Source organism: Ips typographus, linkage group LG3 (genome assembly GCF_016097725.1).
Source record: "Ips typographus isolate SLU linkage group LG3, UJ_Ityp_2.0, whole genome shotgun sequence".
NCBI classification, from domain to species: domain Eukaryota; kingdom Metazoa; phylum Arthropoda; class Insecta; order Coleoptera; family Curculionidae; genus Ips; species Ips typographus.
Window position 1 is genome coordinate 3,226,223 of NC_138424.1, and position 20,805 is coordinate 3,247,027.

General features: G+C 34.7%; 5 protein-coding genes across 11 annotated transcripts; 2 read left to right on the forward strand and 3 right to left on the reverse strand.

Moving 5' to 3' along the window:
• Positions 1-17: 17 nt before the first annotated feature.
• On the reverse strand, positions 18-1,921 carry LOC145727074 (platelet-activating factor acetylhydrolase IB subunit beta homolog). Of its 5 annotated transcripts, none has more exons than XM_081976497.1 (5): positions 1,734-1,921; positions 1,546-1,646; positions 792-940; positions 550-733; positions 18-492 (listed from the first exon to the last, which is right to left on the reverse strand). In XM_081976497.1, exons 2-5 carry the CDS (start codon positions 1,609-1,611, stop codon positions 211-213), a joined length of 681 nt encoding a protein of 226 aa, XP_081832623.1. In that variant the 5' UTR covers positions 1,612-1,646; positions 1,734-1,921; the 3' UTR covers positions 18-210. The 5 variants fall into 5 exon arrangements, with proteins under 5 accessions (XP_081832623.1, XP_081832622.1, XP_081832621.1 ...); XM_081976496.1 differs by having other exon boundaries at positions 1,546-1,655; positions 1,723-1,921; XM_081976495.1 differs by having other exon boundaries at positions 1,546-1,655; positions 1,734-1,920.
• A 248-nt stretch (positions 1,922-2,169) lies between these two features.
• not (ubiquitin carboxyl-terminal hydrolase nonstop) lies at positions 2,170-4,396 on the reverse strand. The gene has a single exon (XM_081976467.1). The coding sequence runs from the start codon at positions 4,270-4,272 to the stop codon at positions 2,830-2,832; it is 1,443 nt and encodes a 480-aa protein (XP_081832593.1). The 5' UTR covers positions 4,273-4,396; the 3' UTR covers positions 2,170-2,829.
• A 160-nt stretch (positions 4,397-4,556) lies between these two features.
• On the forward strand, positions 4,557-10,144 carry LOC145727049 (RRP12-like protein). The gene is made up of 4 exons (XM_081976454.1): positions 4,557-4,748; positions 5,512-6,906; positions 6,965-7,209; positions 7,652-10,144. Exons 2-4 carry the CDS (start codon positions 5,533-5,535, stop codon positions 10,038-10,040), a joined length of 4,008 nt encoding a protein of 1,335 aa, XP_081832580.1. The 5' UTR covers positions 4,557-4,748; positions 5,512-5,532; the 3' UTR covers positions 10,041-10,144.
• A 240-nt stretch (positions 10,145-10,384) lies between these two features.
• LOC145727055 (cyclin-L1) lies at positions 10,385-16,641 on the forward strand. Of its 3 annotated transcripts, XM_081976463.1 has the most exons (9): positions 10,389-10,714; positions 10,991-11,175; positions 11,934-12,256; positions 14,481-14,568; positions 14,692-14,812; positions 14,870-15,139; positions 15,197-15,354; positions 15,854-16,060; positions 16,171-16,641. In XM_081976463.1, exons 1-9 carry the CDS (start codon positions 10,493-10,495, stop codon positions 16,379-16,381), a joined length of 1,785 nt encoding a protein of 594 aa, XP_081832589.1. In that variant the 5' UTR covers positions 10,389-10,492; the 3' UTR covers positions 16,382-16,641. The 3 variants fall into 3 exon arrangements, with proteins under 3 accessions (XP_081832590.1, XP_081832589.1, XP_081832591.1); XM_081976464.1 differs by lacking the exon at positions 15,854-16,060 and having other exon boundaries at positions 10,385-10,714; XM_081976465.1 differs by lacking the exons at positions 11,934-12,256; positions 14,481-14,568 and having other exon boundaries at positions 10,392-10,714.
• Positions 16,642-16,736: 95 nt separating this feature from the next.
• On the reverse strand, positions 16,737-19,366 carry LOC145727070 (sex-lethal homolog). Its single transcript, XM_081976490.1, has 5 exons — positions 19,151-19,366; positions 18,768-19,060; positions 18,517-18,714; positions 18,300-18,466; positions 16,737-17,572 (listed from the first exon to the last, which is right to left on the reverse strand). The coding sequence occupies exons 1-5, from the start codon at positions 19,226-19,228 to the stop codon at positions 17,409-17,411; spliced, it is 900 nt and encodes a 299-aa protein (XP_081832616.1). The 5' UTR covers positions 19,229-19,366; the 3' UTR covers positions 16,737-17,408.
• Positions 19,367-20,805: the final 1,439 nt, after the last annotated feature.

Below are 20,805 nucleotides of genomic sequence, written 5' to 3' on the forward strand. Positions count from 1 at the left end.
GAACTAAAGAGAATATATTTTTGTAACAAATACTTTATTAAAAATAGTTCAAGCATGTATAATACTCGCATAATAGCTGCTTCATATACTTAAAAATAAGGAAATTTAGGTACAAAAAAGACTTAATAAAGCACGCGACCAAACTTTTATGATCGGTAAAATGAGCATTATAGGTTTTCTTAATCCTTATCAATAATGGAACAGCGTGATCTATTTAACAGATTCCGTTTTCAGCAGTTGGCACAACTTATCATAAACTTTACCAAATGTTCTCGTGTACCCGTTATTGGTTAAATGCAAATAATCGTGCATAATGTGATGACTGATTGTTTGGTCGTTTTCGACGATGTTTTCGTGGATTTTCACCACGTACACGTTTTCCGTCACCTCGTCCTTGTTGGCTTCATTGGAAAATTTATCCACCAGGAAGGTGTTGACGTGGTCGTTTCGTTCTCGGTACGGATTGGGAAATTGTCCTCTAGGCAATAAAGTCTGCAAATACGTTAGTATTAAAACGCTTTGTATACAATTTGATTCAAATCATTTTACTGGTATCATAATAATAACATTGCCTAGCCGCTGTTTGATCTCTTTAATGATCTCTAAAATCCCTTCAAAAATCTCGTGGGGGGTGCAGTCAGTGTTATTGGTGCCCACAAAGAGCACCACAGCTTTTACCCTGCAGTTGAAATCGAATTCGCCGTTTTTGATGCGCCACAGCACATTCTCCACCCTGTGCACATAAAGAACAATTTTAATAGTCTGTGATGTATTTTTTACAGTTTTCCAACCTGTCACCACCAATACCAAAATTTAGACAGTGTAAAGAGCTGAGTTTCTCCGTCCACAAAGAGCTGAACTGTAGCTGTTGTATTATGCTGTCTCCTATCAGCACCACTTCCGGTTCGCTCGTTTTTGCCTGTTGTACATATCTGTTGTGCTAAATAATACAAGAATTAACAGACAAATATAATTGATTCACAATAAACAAGAAGCAGAAATAAATCAAGATTGTTAGTATTAATCACCTGAAAATGCTTTATCATCTTAATAATCAGGAAATGTGTTTGACTGGTCAATTGTCCTCATCCAGGCAAAATCACTAGTTAACACAAATTATTTAAGTGTTTTATTTATTATTTTTTTGGTTGGGGTTTATGAGCTGTGCTTCATCCATGTACCTCATAGATCAAACCTACATACATCTTTATGTAGTAATGATTAGAAACAGAATTTTGATTGAATGCACAATGAGTCAGAAGTATTAAGAGCAGCTGGCAAACACATTCACCTGATTTGATTAAAACCAAATCTTTCTTTAATATAAATAGGCATTTTACCCTCTTAATCAAACATTTGTACCTAAAGTTATCTACTAAACATACATTTTGAAAAAAAAACTTAATACATTCCATTCACCATGCACTTGTGACAACAATATCAAAACCAAAATGCTTGCTGATTTTATGTTGGTGGTAAAAAAACATAAGACTAAATGAATGGCTTTAAAAACATACTGATAGTTTTATTTGCTATTAGACTTACCATGGACATCCATCTCCCATCTCCGACAATATCTTGGGGAGGAGTTGGAATCACGCAGGGATTCATAACGGTTTATCTCGGATTCACAGAGAGATGTTCAACTAGATAAACTGAAAAAAAAACGCACAGTTAGTGCAAAAGCAAAAAAATCCTAAACTATCACTCAAACTAGTTAGCAAAAAACTTACCGCTGTCGTCTTACAATCGTCCCACTTTAAAAAGTACCTAAACGTCGTATTGCTATATTAAATAAGTGGCCTACAAATTACCGCTAATTCAACTGGAAACAGTTTATAAATTTAATATTGCTGGTTAGTGTTTTGTATTAATTTGTATAAGTGCAACCTAACCTATTTGTTTTGTTTACGTTTTAGTCGCACCAATCAAATTGCGGAATTGTGACATAAGTTATGGTGGCAACAACGCATTGAATGACAGAAACGGCTTTGGATGTTAAGATGCTGTGATCACGTGACTATTTTGAAACATTTCTTTAATGTGACCACGTGACCATAGCCAATATAAAGAAAACCGGGATCGCGTTCAAAAATTCAATAAGAATACAGGGTGGTTGACTTACAGTAAATTGAGTTTTAGAATGGAGCTAAATCAATAAAAAAACTATTATATCCCTCTTGATGACTTGATTAATTATATTTCTTTTTCTATCTACAGTCACTGTTGATAATTTTCAGTCCTTAAGCACTTAAAAGTAAAACTAAATTTTAAAAGTGTATATGACTTTTTATCTTGACAAAAAAATAGCTTATAGCATTTTTTCCTGTAAAACTAAGAAATGTAACTACACATTTTTAGTTCAGCCCATAAACCATAACATACGAATACTACTAAACATTTATAGGTCTTATTCAATATACAACACTGATTGACTTGTACAAACCAATTTTTTACAATAAATACTTATATGTCTAAATATATTGAAACTGTATGTACATAAATGATTTTCAGAAATAATTCATGTATAATTGCAAAATAACAAGAAAATAGAATTTAAAAAAAAATGCCACACAATATGTTGCTGGATATTAAAATAGTGCAATTGAAATTGTATTGTAATTACCTGCAACATACCTTCAAATTACAATTCACAAGAAAGTTTCTTACAAAAATACTATCACTAAAAGTGTTCCTTACTAATAATAATGACACTAATTGATTCAATTAAACTAATAAATAAATCTAAACATATACAATATGTTTTCTTTTTGAATAAGTTTACTGCTACTGAGATCCAACTATATCATATAGAAGCTAATTATCAATTTAGTCATAAGCTAATACCTGCTTATGATAAAACAATATGTAACCTTCAGAGGCCAGAACATCTTTTAAATGGACAGGAGTTATAATCTCATCATTACATTTGTACCAGTACTCATAATGTTGCCTAACAAAAGCAATGTAATGGCCCTCATTTGCTGAATTACCAGAATGATTAATTACTGCAAACAAGGAATATCTGTTATCCAGAGGAAATGGATCATTCTTAGTTTTTTTACTCATAAATGGGGTCATGTCAATCATATTAGGAAAAGAAATGGCTGTTGCTATTTTAATCCCTGCATCTGAGTGTGAGAATCTCTTCAAGTGAAATGTAGCCACAATTGGCAGTTTTTTAATAGTTAACTGTTTGGTGCTTTCTTGTTTGGAACCACAATTCTCACACATGATTTTTTCTCTACCCAAGTGTTCAGCTTTGGTGAAGCTTTCCAAACAGTCCATTAAGGAGCATGGAGATCGGCCTCCTTCTGTAACTGAACCAAGGTCTAGAGCAAAATCCCATGTGGGATCTGTAGTTGTAGAGACTCCATTGCAGTTTTGGCACACCACATCACTTTGGAGTCCACCAGTAAATATTTGATGAATTATACAGGTGCAGTTTGCTGAGTTGTGGTTTGTTGTTTTATTTTGGTGGGGCATGCTTTCAGAATAGTGTTTATGCAACAAATCTAGTGCTGCCATAAAAAATTCATGAGCATCATGTTGCTTAAAACCACACAGATGTGGTGCCTGTGTCCAGGTCAAATGAAGTAAATCATGTAAAGCTAAAGGAGCTTTATCTCCATTGTAAAATTCTTGGAACAGTTTTGAGACTGCACACACTAAACAGGCGCCTTGAACCCATTTGCAATAGTGGTGCTCTGTTAAAAAATAGTCCCTTAATAAAGGTGTGTGCATTAGAGCTTGGACTATACAATTCATGTAACATGTTGACCCTAAATTAATCAAACCTCGTAAACCTATAGTAGTCTCAGGGCTTATACAGACCTTCTTTGTTCTACTTGATAACAACTGTCTCTCCTCTTCAGTTGGATCCCAAGAAACACACTCAAACAATCTTTTTTGAAAAATTTTACACTCCATTTTGTTTTTAAAAGCAATTCGCTCAAAGTCAGCATCATAGATATAATCACCACAACTAAAGCAATGCAACTGACCATAAGTAAACTCTACAGACAAATTATGCTCCTCATCATGCATATGTTCTCTGATATGTTTGTGACAACCAAAAAAAACACATTCTAAGCAGGCATGCATGAAAGGGCCGCGTTTTCTGCACGTGCGGCAATACGTGTTGCACAACCTCATCTCTTTAAATTCCGATGGGCCCCCAACTACAAAAACTGAGTGGATCCACTGGAGATTTTCCACATTTGAAGAGTCTTCTTTGTAGACGTCCAAGTGTTTGCAGCCTTTGGCTGCCATGATTCGATTTCAAGAGCCGGTAATAGTACAGTAAACTTAACAGTCTATCACAATACAGTTTTTTGTTTATATATTTTTGTTTTGTAAAAAAAAATATTATTTTGAGTTGTTTAGGTTAGGAATATGATGACGTGAATAGAAAATGCTGTGAAGGTCAAGTCAAGCGTACCACGTGGTTTCTACTAATCTGATATGAAGATAATCACGTGTCATCTAACTAAAGTCTTCACTGATCTGAAGATAGTTTCATAACATAAGTGTTAAGAAGTTTTTCCGTAAACCTAACCTTATAAAAGCATGCAGTTTTGAATCAAAAGGTAAATTGTGTGTTGCTTTGCCTTTTTAATGGGTTCATTTATATTTATAAATAATACTTTCTACTAGTGGATTAGTGGAAAACATTAAAACCGACAAAAAAGCTTATTTACTTCTGTGGTGCCCAGTTTTTTTACGATAAAGAGACAAAACTTTAGCAGGTAAGTTGTTCACACAGGGACTATTATTAAAAGTTTTCTAAAAATGTAGTAGTGTGTGCTTCTTTAGTATATTAATTACATTAAATTAAGGGTAGGTGCTCCTACATGCTAACAATAGTTTGTTGTTTGTTATAACCTGGCTCTTACCCAGTCAACTCAGCTCAAAAAAGCTACTTATAGGTCACAAGTTTGTAAAATCCAATTAAAGATTAAACAAAGACAAGGCGGAGTATTTATAATTGTAGTTTTGTACAAAAATTTTTTCAGTTTAGCAGAGCCATCAAAATCCAAAATTGCCTTTTTCTGTGTTTATTGTATATTCTGAAATTTAGTAAGTTAACTTTAATTTGTGAATGGTGGCACAGAAACTACCAAGCAAGTTACTACTTACTTGATTTTGAGGTATATAAGTGGTAACCTAAATAGGAACTTGTGGAATAATCTGCAAGTTGCAAAAATTCCTTCAAATTCTTAGTAGATTGGTTTAGTGGTTTTCAATTTTATCATCTTTTGCTGTTACATTGCCCAAAACCAGAAATAATAGATGATAGGTACTAAACTAAAATAATATTTTGAATGTATCTTTGGAATTTACTAATGGGGTTCAGCCACTAAGTTTTAAGCTCAGCCGGACATTTCAAGCATTCAACTAAGAAAGTAAAAGTTTTTTGCAATCACAAGTAGTATCCATTAATTACACAATAGTGTATTTATTACCAATCTGATTTTTTGTAAATTTAATTTTTTTGATCTATTATTACAGGTCTGTTTCAAAACCAGAAAAATGGGAAAATTTCGCAGTAAACTAAAAGGCCAAACTAAAGGCAAAAGATGGCCCAAAGGGCAGAGTTCAAGCTCAAACCCTGAAATTCACAAATACAGAGATCAAGCAAAGTCCAGATTTTTTCAAGAAAATCTTGGCCCTAGTTCTTTAACTACTGATTCTTTAAAAAAACATGATGCTTTACAGCTGCTTAAAGTTCCTCAAACAAAGGAGCCTGAAGAATCAGCTGAGATAAATTATGAAATGGAATCTGAAAGTAGTTATGGAGGCTCCTCTTACGGTTCTATGCAATCATTTGCTTCTGAGTGGTCTGAGTGTAGTAACATGTCATTTGGGAAGTTTATGAAAACTTTCCATGCTAACTCAGCTTTGCATAAAGAAATGTTGGCAATTCTTGCAGCAATAACTGAGGTTATTAAGCAAAATGGTGGCACTGAGTCATCTACTGAGTATTATTGCTCTTTGTTAACAACTTTGGATACTATCTATAACATGGAAGAAAAGAATGAAGATCAAGTGACTGCAGTTTTGGCTTTGCTTAATATGGGTGTTAAAACGGTGCCTGAGGCAGTACTGAGGAAACATTTTAATGACGTCACAGCTAAAATGCTTCACATTTTAAAAGACTTTGCCTCAGGTGATAATAATGTAATTGTAAAGTCAATTTTGGGTGTTATTGCTACTGTATTACGGGCTCAAGAGTTAGCAGCTTGGAGTCATGATGTCACTAAACAGGTGTTTGCTGCTATACTTAATCCATTTTCCATACACGGAAAACCAAAATGGCGAAAGGCAGCCCAGCATGCTGTAGTAGCTATAGTGAGATCACCATGTTTTGATAAAATTCCAGCCAATCACAATCCAGCAGCTGAAAAATGTGCAGAGTTCTGTGAAGGACTTTTAGATAATTGTATTGGAGGGGCTTCAGGAAAAGTGGCTTTGAGTTCAGTACAGTCAGGTCAAACCACCATTTTGCATACTTTGGGCTTACTTAAAGAAACTATACAGCACTTTTCAAAGTCTCACATAAAGAAAAGTGCCGAGATTATACTGAGATTGATGACGCTGAATTATCCTATAGTAACAGCTTGTGGCCTGCAAGTGTTACACTCCTTGTTTTCCGCACAACAATCTGTGATGACCAGCGATTTAAACTCTAAACTGATTAGTGCATTGTATGAGTACCAACCTGGGAATGCAGACGTCCAACCCAGTTTAGCCTGGCTGCTCGTAATGCGGGAAGCCTTTGTGCACTTGGCTGACACCGATTTGTCTCTAGCTGTGATGATGTTGCCTAGATTCTTTACAATAATCTCACAAATGTGGTTGTGCGGAAAAAGTGAAATTATGAGCGGAGCCACACAAACTTTAGAGGTAAGTGAGAATTAAAACTTGCTTTTCGTGTTGACAACAAAAATGAGATTTTCAACAGGTTCTCTTAAAAGACGCTTTAGGCCCGGCATGTGAATCTGAAGAACTAGTCAATCAGCACAGGTCTAAACTAGAGAAATGCTTCAATATAATTCATCTATGTCTCAGCTATCAATATAACACAGCCTGGAATCAGGTGTTGCATGTTATAGGCGTAATGTTTGACGTAGCTGGGACAAGTTGCGCCGATATGTTCGAAGATACTTTGAGAAGTCTAGCAGAGCTGAGAGACTCTTATAAGTTCAGGTGAGTAGCCAAAAAAATTCTTTTGGTGTAACTTGTATGTCTGTTCAGTGATTTCTGAGTCTGTTGCATCACAATTACCAGCAAAAAACGTAGTATGTCGTTGGTTAAAATGATTGCCAACCAACAATTTAAAACAATTATTCTTGGAAGGTTTAAGTCACTGGCAATTTCTAGAAGGTTTGCAATATTATTTAGAGAGCTGTGGCACGAAAGTTCTCAGTAGCATTTAGTGGTGTTTAGCACATTCAAAATGGTCCTAGAGGCCTCTGACAATTTAAAATAACCCTGGGCAGGTTTAAGACACTTGTAAAGGCCTCTGGCACTTTTTAGAAGGTGCTCCATAGGTCTATGGAGCTTTCAAATGTGACGCAACATTCAGAAGTCACTCAACAGAGACTATAAACAATACAACTATGAAAGCTGAATCACATTTATTTGCCAGTTACAACAATGAATTAGAGTATGCTGTGGGTGCGGCCATTCGTTCCATGGGTCCTGAAAAAGTCCTATCCATTGTACCTCTTAGCAAAGACAACGGCGACTTGAACATCGATCGATCATGGCTACTTCCGGTATTGAAAGAAAACATTAAATGTTCTACATTACGATACTTTCGCGAAGGAATATTTCCTTTAGCAAAATTCTGTCAGCAAAGAGCCACACAGTTAGCACAAGCCAATAACGGCATTGGGGCTCACAGCAGCGAATTATTGTACTTGCAATTATGGAGTTTGCTGCCGTGTTTCTGCAACCATCCCACCGACATTAAAAGCGAATTTAAAAGTCTTGCCAAACTACTAGGCATGGCCATTTCCGATCGTAAGGAGTTGCGTTTGGCTGTTATGGCTTCACTAAGAAGATTAGTACAGAGTGCCAAAGAGAATGAGAATGACGAAGACTTGAAAGAACTGGCTAGATTCGACAAAAATTACCTTCCGATTTTGTTCAATCTGTACACCACTAAACCCATAGGGTCAGACGAGGAGGGACAGCGATTGGCTTGTTTAGAAACAATTAAATTGTATCTGACAATTTCTCGTCCAGAGTTAAACCGAGAGCTTTTCACCAACGCTGTAGAGAGATTGAACGCGTCAAGTGATGAACCAGAAGACCATTTTATTAAAGAATCAATTCTCGACTTAATCAGAGCTTTAATACCATACCAGGACTGTGACAGTATCGGAACAGTATACCACCAGTGCGTTAAAACTCTACCTGAAATAAAAAACAACAAAGAGCAGAAAAAAGCGTATAGAATTTTGGAAGAGATTGTGTCAGGCAACTCGGAAGGTTGCAAGACATTTGTGAAGAACAACAGAAAAGCTGTACAACATTTATTGATGAAAAGTCTGGAAACTGCCGCGACGTCCAGTAAAGGAGCTCGACTTAGATGCTACAATTACTTGATTAAAGCTCAGCCTCAGTTGGACCGTGATAGTAAACTAATCAAAAATGTCATCCCTGAAGCAGTGTTGTGTTGCAAGGATATTAACGAAAAATGTCGACAAACCGCTTACGATCTTTTGAATACAATTGGAGAAACTTTGATGGATCACGATCAAATGAACGACTATGTGGTAATGCTGTCTACAGGTTTGGTCGGTACACCACAAATGACGTGCAGCACCATCCTAGCTTTGGCATCGGCTTTGCATAACTTTTCTGGAGCCCTCGGACAGCCAAATATAAGACTGATTTTGGAGAATATCGTAGCTTTGGCCGGATGTCCAACTCGAGAAATTGTGGCTTCGTGTTTGAGTTTTATTAAAGTCTATTGCACCACTTTACCTACCTTGATGGTGCAAGTCTCTATGGAGTATGTTGTAAAAGCTTTAACTGGGATGACTGAGGATTGTAAAAGACATTTCAGACTGAAAGTCCGCGATATTCTTGATAGATTAGTCAGGAAATTTGGAGCCGATATTGTCACTCAATTTGTGCCTAAGACAGATGAAGTAATGCTCAAAAGAATCAAGAACCTACGAAAATTAAACGATAGGAAGAAGAGATCGAAGAATGAAAAGAAGAACAGTGCCGAAGAAGTGGATGACTCAGCTACCATGGAAGATTTCATTGTAAAATCCAAGCCCAAAACCATGGAGGAGATATTAGCTGATAGCGATTCAGAGTTGGAAGATGAAACCGAGTCTAATGTTCAACAGAAAAACAAAAAGCAGCCAAACACTTGGATTGAAGAAGATCCAGAAAGTATTGTAGACTTTACTGATCCTTCCACAGTGAGCAAAATCACAGCCACCAAGCCTGGACAAGCTCCAGTCCAAACTCAGAAGAAAAACCCTACTGAGAAAAATAGGGGTTTCAAAACGACCTCAGATGGACGATTGATAATTAAAGATGACAATTGTAGTGACAGCGACGATGACAAAAAATCCAAAAAGGATAAAATCAGCTTCAATTCGGACAGCTCAGACACTGAAGACGAGGCTGCTAGCGTGGCCGAAACTTTGCTCATAGCCAACCGGAAACGAAAAAGGGCTTCGTCCACGAAAAGCGGATTTAGTACGTCATCGGCGCCTTTAACCAAGTATAAAGCAGGCGGCGTTGGTATACATAGGCCGGTCTCGTCAGCTGCATCAATCAAAAGCGGGGTGTCTTTGGGCAGCGAGTATAAGAGCAAAAAAGCTTCAGGGGACATCAAGAGAAAGGGAAAACAATTTGACCCTTACGCCTACGTGCCCTTGCAGAGAGGTGTGTTAAATAAGAGGAAAAAGGCTAAAGGTGTGGGTCAGCTGAGAGGTATAGTTAAAGGGGCCCGTAAGGGGGCGCTTAAAGGAGCCAAGGCGAAGCGAAATAGAAAGAACACTTTGTAAGTTCTTAAGTGTAGAAAATAATAATATGTTGTTATTTATATTGAAAAAACACAGACAATTTATTATGTACAGTTTATAACAATAAATACACAGTGAGTTAATAATTTTTTTGTTTTTTTTTGCAAATTTGTATATTGCTGAGGCTATCTCAATAAAATAGGGCAAATTTTGAATGTTTCAATGCTTAGTACTATATTGAATTTTAGAAAATATGCTTTTTCTTTTATGTTTGTGTATATTCAGTTGCAGCAGAGCTTCCATCATTTACAACGAACGTAACCTTTTTGTCAGCTGTCAAATTTAGCCAGTTAGATTGTCATTGTCACTCCTGACGTGACGTTGTCATTATGGTTCGCCATTTTGTGCGAGTGCGTCGTCTTTGCTGTTGCTCCTCGTCGAGTGTGCATTTTGCAGTGCTTTTTTTACGAAAAAAATTGATTTTTTCGTAAATTATGAGTGTAAAGGACGAGAAAAAGGAAGTAAATCCTGTTAAGAACAATGCTAAACCGTACGGTAAAGTTTTACTGACGTTAAAAAACCAATTACTGCCAGAAGATAAAATCCTAAACACGCCATCACAAAATGATGGCCTGAGTGTGGATGCTGAAACCGATTTACGGATTTATGGTTGTGAATTGATACAAACAGCGGGGATATTACTTAAATTGCCACAGGTAAGTCCCACTACTATTTAGCTTTTATAAAAAAAAATCCTGTTGCTGCCTTTTTAACACTACTTAAAGTGTGTCATTGTCCTAACCCTGAACTTTGATTTTTCCTGTAGTGATGTGTAAAAATATTATTTTCCAATCCAAATCTGTTATATTTACGTTTTGCTAATTTGAGTTGCAGCTTGGTTTTCATTTAATTGATTTCTATAATAAATTCTAAAGTCTGAACACCCTACCCCCGAACACTTTTTAACACACATTTTGGCCGCATTCTTCTAGGTTGCAATGGCGACTGGGCAAGTGCTGCTACAGCGGTTCTATTATTCAAAAAGCCTGGTTCGTCACCCTATTGAGCACACAGCTATGGCTTGTGTGTGTTTGGCCTCTAAAATTGAAGAGGCACCCAGAAGGGTTAGAGATGTTGTTAATGTCTTTACCCACATTCGGCAGGTCAACTCTGGAAAGTAAGTATCACATTTATTTCTACTAACTCAATTTTTATGTGTGATGATTTCACTGTTAAAGATTTGTACTTTGGAAGTCATCACTAAAACTATTTGAAGCATAACTTTTTTTACTAAATTTCTGGACAATTTGTGCTGATTATTATTTGTTGTATTACAAGCTAATTTTCATTTCAGGAGTTTATTTTTGTGAGTTTGGAAATGTTTGCTGTATATTTTGATTATTTTTATTCATACAATGACAGATAATGTAAATCACATTTTCTGCAGAATTTATTAAAACAATTTTTGTGATCTAATTACTAATTATATGAGAAACATACATTAAAATGTAATTTTTCTAGTTTCAGTCTTAAAAAATTTATTTGGTGTATGCTAATATTTATTAACTTCTTTTTTGCTTTAATTTCTCATATGTAATGTTTAAGTTCTTGAATAAAATTAATCTCATTTCTAACAAGACTGGTAAAAATAACCTAAAAAATTAGCAGGTCATCTAATAATCCAGTGGGGCAGCTAAACTTTTGTAGTTGAGAAAAATTTAGCTCCCATTCATGTGGCATTGTTCATAGTTACAATTAGTAACCCCCAAATCATGTAGGGGAGGGCTGATCATTGAAATCAGTGAGTAACTAAACTAGAAGTTGGATCGCCTGAAAACTTGATTACACCCCAATTTTAAACTAAAATTCCTCTATCGGTTTTGTTTCTTATTGGATTCCAATAAAAATGGTACTCAAGTGATATTGTTATTACAGAGGCTCCCCAAAAATTGTACTGGGTGTGTCAAAAAAACACCAAAACCAGAAGCCCAAGGAGTCGGCTCTATATAGAGTCTTGTCACTCTGGGTGAGCATTCTAAGTGCAAGTGGTTCGACATTTTTTGGAATTTTTACATTAAGTCCTAGTTGGATTGAACAAATACTAAACAAGGTTTGTATTAGGTTATTACTGTCAAGCAGTATAATTATTGTGAATGTTTTTTTTTTTGCTGTTAAAGGTATTATTAATCCTTGTTATTTTAGATTATTGATTCTCCTGCTAAGGTTTACAGATTGGAAAAGTAACAGTTTTATGTTTGGTAAGTAAGATTAGGAGCTGGAGAAGTGCATTTTGCCACAGATTTCTTTTCAAACTCTTGTTTAAACATTTTTTATAAATGGTGGTGTAATGATTAATATTTACTGGAAAATATGGTAAGAAAATGATATTGGTTAATCTTGTAAGACCGTATATTTTAGCTGGTTAAATCTACTGAAACTCTAGAGACACTTTTCTTAATTTCTAAATAAATTAAGGTAATACTTGTGTGGTTGGAGTTTGTGGCCACTTTTAGTGTAAAATCTTACAATTACTCAGAAACACTTTGTATATTGCAACATGTTGTCTTTTTATAGTTGAGTTTCAGGTTTTGTGCTCAAAATGAAGCCCTGGCCTACCCTTTAAATTTGGCCAAAAATAACCGTTTCCATCCTAGACATGTAGTAAGGAGTAGTTTAGGATGGCCAATTGATTTTTTTAGTCCACACTATTATTTTGATTTTACAATTTTTTTTGTGCATATTTTCAATATTATGGAACAGCAAATCAACAATGTAAACTTGTTAATAAAGTTAATTGTTTTAGCTTGTTTAGACCAAATAACCAGTTTATCTGCAAAGCAATTGTCTACATAACTTACAAATTGATAGAGCAGAATTAGGTCAAAAATGATAATAGTGATTTTGGCAAAATATGACAAGAAATAAAACTTCCAGTTTTTTGGCAACCTTTTCCTCTTCAAGTTAATGTTTCACAATTTTCTGTTGGACTTTTTGTTACATATGTTAAGTTTTTAATTAATAATTTTACTCATTCCACCTAATTTGCAGTCTTGATCAAGCTTTACATAACGTAAATTGAAAAAAATTGAGGCAGAACGTTTTTTAACAATATGTATGCCAAAATTGATCTGATCAGTTGCAAATTATAGCATGTATAGCCAATAAAGCTTTTTTCGGACAACATTTCTTTGAAATTGTCTAATATGGCAAATAGTTATAAAAAAACATGACACAATGTATTTCTTGCTTTTAACATCAGAGCTATGGTAAATTGATACTCTTTTCTTAAATGCTAGATAAGAGGCGTAATAATGTCATTAAGGCTCCTTTTATATTACAATAAGCTGTAAATTTTATCTACAGATACTGGGTTTGTTACAATTCTTATTTTACTACATATTTTCCTATTGTTTGATGTAATTTTTTAAGAAAAAGTCACATTTTGGTTCTATTTTATTCCTTATTTAACAGAAATTGTCTGGCATAGCTTTAATCAAAGTATAGAATGATTTAAAAATCACTTTAAAGAGACCAATTTGTTATTGATAGTATACAATTTCTATTGGGTTAAGCCTTGGTTACAAATTAAAGTACTGGTCTTTTGTCGCCTTAAGGGGTATTAAACAGCTTACTTTAATCCAAGTTTAAGTTAAGGGTGATTCAGACTGAACAATAGGGAAAAAAAAATTCACAGTCTGAACCACATTTAGCTTGTACTTGGTTTAATGAAAGTTTAAACACGACGGTGCAAATAGAGGTTAAAATATCAAATTTGTAAGGCTATGTTCTTTTTCAAATCATTCCTAATATTCAAAAAATTAGTCATCTATCAATCTGTTTATTTGTTAGTACTCTAGTAGTAATTTATCACAACTTATTGAAGACTTCTTAAAAATTTAATGATGTTTAAATATATTTTTAAGTGATAAACAGGAAATCTCTGTTTTTTTAAGTAATAAAAAAGAAGCATCTGTTAAAATGGTATTGACAAAGACAGTATATTTCAGCAATGCTTGTTGTTTTTATCTTGTTGACATTTTCAAGCCAGTTCACTTTTGGTTTATTTTCTTACAAAAACAACTCTTTCAACTTCTTTTAATGACGTAAAACAGTTCTGCAATTTCTTGGAAGGTCATACTAATAATTGTATAAGTTGACTGAATGTTCTCATTATCGTTACTTGCAGTTTCTGTGCAAAATCGCCAAAAAAAGCAGCATTATCTTGACTAATCACAAATTAAACATGTGGTCTTACCATAAAATTCAAAAACTTTTCCAATTTGTAAACTGCCTTAATAACCTAATACTTCTCTCACCCTGAATTAACCAAAAAGTGTCGAACGTCTTGTTCACCGACAAGAAATTGGATGAGAAGGACATCGTCGGAAACTCGCATTCCACTGAGAGAAGTTCACTAGCCTTCCATTCAGAATTTGTTTTTATTATTTCAATATCTACTAACACGGAAAGCTTTTTTTGTAGGTGGTTCTAAAAGGAACAAAGTCTCAGTCTTGTCCAGGCAACCATCTAGATTCTACCCAAAAAATAGGACTCTTTCAAACCGGATGAGGTAACACTAGTCAAATAAGTCGATATAGCAAAAAAGGTTGTGCTTCAAAAAGTTTAAAACTACTTTGTGTTGTTAGTTCGCGTTTTTTGTTGCCCCCAACCATTTGTTTTACTTTCTTCGCAGACCTATTCAACCTGTGATATTGGATCAGAATTATATCCACTTGAAAAATTTGGTTATTAAAGCGGAACGGCGGGTCCTGAAGGAGTTAGGTTTTTGTGTACACATCAAACATCCGCATAAGGTACTCTAGTTTTATTTAAGTAATTGCCGTATATCACCAAAATTGATTTCTTTCCAGATCATCGTAATGTATCTGCAAGTCTTAGGATTCCAAAACAACCAGAAACTGATGCAGTATTCCTGGAATTACATGAACGATTCGCTTAGAACGGATGTGTTCGTACGGTACCAACCTGAAACTGTAGCCTGCGCATGCATCTACCTCACCTCCAGAAAGCTCAAGTTACCTTTACCCAAAAATCCCCACTGGTACACAATTTTCGGTGCTACAGAAGGCGAAATCCGGGATATTTGCATTAGAATCTTAAAGCTTTACAACAGACCAAAGGTTTGTTCTACGTCTCTGATAATGTTTTGTAATTAACAAATTGTCTTCTGATTACAGCCCAACATCGAAGAATTAGAGAAGCAAGTGGATCAACTATGCGAGAAATACAAAGACTTGAGAGCCAAAGCGAAAGGAGTGAGCGGGAGCAATTCACCGAATAACAATAATCAGGACCAGAAGACTTCAGCGCATAATGCTTGGGGTGGATTTATTAGGTAATTATCACTTTTTAAACTTTTCAACAAAAATTAATAATTATAGTCCGAATCTGCAACATATTTGCGTAAATCACAGCAGTGTTGGTAGTTTCTGTCATGACAAACAACCCACTGTGCTGAGATTTACGCATGTAGCATTAAAGTTTGAAAAACTGCATATTCAAGTCTTTCGTTTCTAACTGGTGCTTTGTTGGGACGCGATTTTTACCTTGAAGAAATAAAACACCAGCCCACTGTATTAATGTTTATTTTCAATGCATCCGTTTTTTTCCAAGAGCTTAAACACGCGTCAAGAGTGAAATTTTTGATTAATAAGTTTGACAAGAACCCAACAGTGATGTCTGGTGGTAGCAGAAGAATTTGTGATGTCATCATGATTTACCTTGATTTTCTGTGTAGTTAAGTACTCACTCAAGTTACTTTATAATTGAGACAGCGTGTATAGTAGAATGTTAAACTTGTGCGAACACAAAATCGAAAAACAAATGGTTTTCAGTCGTTCGGGTAGTCATATGCCGCCGCCAGTGACGGAGAAACGGTCACGATCTCGCTCGGAAACTAGATCGCCCGAAAGACGACACACTAAAAAATCGAAAAAATACCGATCCAGAAGCAGATCGCCCAAAAATCACAAGAAAACCCACAAAAGACGGAGTTACTCCAGGTCGAGGAGTAATTCACCGCACAAAAATCGGAAAAATAGGTACTACACTAGATTCATTTCAATGTAAAATCATTAGGCAGGCTAGGTTAATTTCTACTTTACAAAAGTAGTATACAATTTAATCTAAGTGGTTTGTTTTCATATTTTAGTCGTTCCGGAAATCATATGCCGCCTCCGGTTACGGAAAAACGGTCCCGTTCCAGATCGGAATCGCCGGAAAGACGTCACAAAAAGTCTAAAAAACACCGGTCTCGCAGCAGATCGCCTAAAAACCACAAGAAATCCCATAAGAGGAAAAGCTACTCCCGATCGAGGAGCAATTCCCCGCACAAAAATAGAAGAAATAGGTATTACAGATAAAAATAAACGAACTTTTGTACTACGTCGGTTTTTGTACGTTTTTCATTTTATAAGCAAATGTCGCACTCCTTGACGTTTTATGTTTTTTTTTCGTAATTAAACAGCTTCAGTCGAAATGCTTATGAAGAGGAGCGATTATATAATTAAGGTTTTATTTTATATAGGAATTATGTATATAATGCCGGTAGTGATTGTTCTTATGTATCTTTTAACTCGATGAGTTGTACAAATCTTTAATTAAACATATTTTCAGTAAATAAGTTATTTTTAAATATTACCAGTTTACCTAAGGTGGGATTGAAGACATTCAATGCTTATTTGCAACTTTTATTTGATAGACTAATAAAACAGTGTATTATCAACAACTTATATTCACATTTCTTTACTTACGTCAATTAAAAAGTAAAATTATACAAGTATTTTTTCTCTAAGTTCTAAGAAAAAATCGACAGCTGCTAGAAAACCCTAAATTCAGCTCTAATTTGCTGCGTACATTTTTTGCTTTAAACGATTTTTAAAACCAAATCGGTGGGAAAAAAATGTCGATTTGTTTCTTATCTTACTTAAAAAATAGACTCTAGATAACGGGATTTTTTTTGCAACGTTCTAGGTAGAAATGGGTATAGGGATTGTTAAGGGATGTCCTTAAATGTAAAGGGCAAAAACTAGCATACCTTTAAGACAAATCAGATATTATTTATGCTTTTTAGGTTGTGTTTATTAGAGTCCAGTTAGTTTTAATAGTTATGGGTTTTTACCAGTTAAATTCAAGGACAACTCATATGTACTGTGCCAGCACGAAAACAAACAGTCTTTCTTTAAGAAAAAAAAAACAAAAATCAGTTCCTTTTACGCCTCGAAAACCCCTTACTGGAAAAGATGGATAAACAAAAAAAAACTTACAATATACAACAAAACACAAAATTCCAACAAGTTGCACCAGATCCGGGCCCAATCAGGTTTTCCGAGACGAAAAGTCATATCAACAAAAACCGTTAAATTAACAAAAACATCCGAGGTGAAAAGCTTAATAGTAAAATGGATTTTGGAAAAATGTATCCCCGGCCCCCAAATTTCGCACGTTGGGATTCGGAAACGTGGGAAATCGGGGAAATCTACTGGGCAGGATGGGTCTCGCAGGTACGGTTAAATCTCTGAATGGCATTAAGGCGGTTCTTAAGGCCGGAAACCCTAGAAAATTGCAAATCAATATTCGGAATACCTCATTCGGCTAGAATCGTCGACGGAGCGACCCTAAACGGTTATAAATTACAACATTTTATATACAAAAATAAATAATTACATGCCTAACCAGAAAATAAAAATACATAAATAGTGTGTCACTATACAAATCACAAATCTCTATTAATATCATTTTGTAGTTTTTTTCAAATTTCAAGTTGTATTGTTAAATCTTTGCTGGATTTATATAAGAAATTTTCCTAACTAGTTCTCAAATTTGGTATTTGCAGCATACAGGGTATATGTACAAGTTATAAAAAGATATTTCAATCCAATCTTTTATTCCAAAAGATGACTAACTTAAGACTGTAGTGAATTTAGTGTGAAATGCAAGCAGATTTATTGTTTATTTGTTTCTTCCTTTGCTATTGATGAAATATTTCAATAAGAGCATTGGTAGAATAAAATAAACCATTTCTATTGAAGACTTCCACAGCTTATCAGTGTTCACTACAACAGTTCTACCAAATTTGAAATGAAAAAAAAAAAGAATTAGAAAAATAAAAATGCATGGAACTAAAACTTCTAAAACTATCTCTCTCCTACTCTAAATACTTTTCTTGCACATTTCTAATGCATGTTAAAGCTATTTTTTAAATGACAGATTCCAGGTTTTCTTATCAAAATCCAGCATCAAAATTGCATGAAGTAAAAAACTACAAACGTCGTCTCTTACCCCTGGTCCCTAAAGCACCGCCTAATGGGTTCCAGGCTTCTAAATACTGAGCCTTCTGCCTGCCATGATCTTCTGCCACTCTTACACTAAGTGGCAACATGGCATTTTCCAGCATTTTACCATCCAGATCTGCTATTGCAGCTTGGGCTTCCTCGCCTTTTGAAAATCTGCCACAACACTATTCAACAACTTTAAATGAGCATAAACAGTACATTACCTGACAAATGCAACTCCTCTAGGCATTCCAGTGTGTTTGTCTTTCAGTACAGTCCTCTGAACTATTTCACCATACTGTTTAAATAAATTCTCTACATCTTGTTCAGTTACATCTTTGGGGAGATTGGTTATGTATAAGTTTGAATCTTTCATGTCAGTGCCTGGAGGTCTTGAGTATGAAACTTTTAACCTTTTATTTCTATGGATTTTAAAAAGTAGAGTTGCTAAACAACCGTGTATACTAAAAATTACCGGAAACTGAAGCCATTCAACACATCTATAGCTTTGGCGGCGTCCTGCTCATTGAAATACTTGACAAATCCAAAGCCATAGCTGTAACCAGTCTTGTAATCACGCATAATTTTAATACTCTCAATCTGTCCCAGTGGTGAAAAGATTTGCGCCAAATCCTCATCAGTGGCAAACTGGGGTATATAATTTACGATAAGTTTGGTCTTGTCAATACCCTGAGAGCAGTCTCCAGCCCCATTGTTCTGCTCCATGCCCAAATCCCCAGGAAATGTTATGTGAGGATTTAAATCAAACTGAAAAATATTGTTTTTTTACGAAAATGGTATTTTTTTTTGACAAAACTGAAGTTGATGGTAGAAGTTCATTTGTTTTTTTTGCATTACCTGACTTTCATGGCCCAGGTTGATTATATTGGGATTGCCGAAGTGTTGATCAAAATAGAAATTATTCGATTTTGCCATTTTAGACGAATTTTCGAGACAAATGTATACCACAGAAATTACGTTTTCTGTTACACTTATTTTATTCAGTTAGTATTTTTGTTTTTAATTTTTAATTAATTCAACAATTTAACAACAAAAAAGTGAGGTTAACGTTATGTGTAATTGACAATTATGATCATTTCCAAAACAGCGACGATGTGGTGCAAGTTCCACGTGACTATCTCCTGTAGGTAGGAAGGCTTTGTCACGTGATGAGTTGTCTTGCATTTTAAAATCAGTGAATCGTTTTCGAATTTATTATGGTAGGGCTCAGGGTTGCCAGATTTGGGGATTTTTTACAAAAAAATAGTGAATATTTTTTCAGGGGATTTCTCCGGGATCAAAACGTTTCCGCACTTTTTGTTTTCGAAATATAGACTTTCCCGCACTAGTGCGTAAAGAAATTATTCTTCCGCACTAGGGTGGAAAAATTTAATTATGTTAATTTATGTATTATATTCAAAATTATTATTCCATATAATTCAATCATTTTATTATTAATATTAGTAACAAAAGTAGATTAGAGGTAATTCATCACATTTCTGGTAATCAAGTTCGTAGGTTTTAATAAAGTTTTATTTTTCTACTTAATATTTTTAATGTGCTCTGTTATATTTTAGTTATGTACATACATATTATGAATATGTATCAAAAACTCACTATCATTAAAAATTAATTTTTAAATTTTAATTTATCATTTATTTCCAATTATTGGAAAACGCTACAGTTTTGTATTTAACTTTAGCGTGCACACAACAGTATTCTAGGCCAGATTTCTCAGATGTTAGCGTTTTTTCCAAGAAAATCTATTTTTGAAAAGGGAAGCAGAAGTTTGGGGCTAAATTTTGACGTTTGAACGAATCTTCTAACTGTCACAGGGACCAAGTGGCTGTCAAATTATGACACATGCTCTGTTTCCCGGTAAATCTCGCTTATTTGTAGTTTTTGAAAGAAAAACAGTGTTAGCTGACATTAAATGAATACGAAAATAAAGTATGTTTTATACTTACCTCAATTAAAATAAATAATTAAAAAGTCGAGTCATAACAGAAAGCTGCAAAACATAATGCCATATAAAAGAACTCAATAAAATCGGGTAAACTAAAACAAATATTAAACAGCAAAAAGGGTTTTTTGCATTCATCAGGAGCTTCAGACATGTTTTATAATAAAAATGACAATGTTAAAGTCACATTGATTGATATCAAATCATAAAAATTTCAATATTATGCATCATTTACGTAAATCTGAGCACTGTTTGTGTAGTTTGTGATTGGTCTGCTTTTTTTACCAATCACAAACTACTCACTGAGATTTACGCAAATACTGCACATGTATTTCAGCTGCCGCTTAACATTTCATGTTTCCAGCTCTTCCGGAACTACAATCGATTCAAATATCTACATTTTTAAGCACATAACAAAGAACTGTGTGTTGTTTTACCAAAAATCCAATTCCAATTAATTGCATCTAAAAGTAAAATTATTTGCTCTTCCTGCATTGTGTAGAGGTCAAGCATAAACACAAACATATGTGTTAATTTAAAAGTTTCCGGT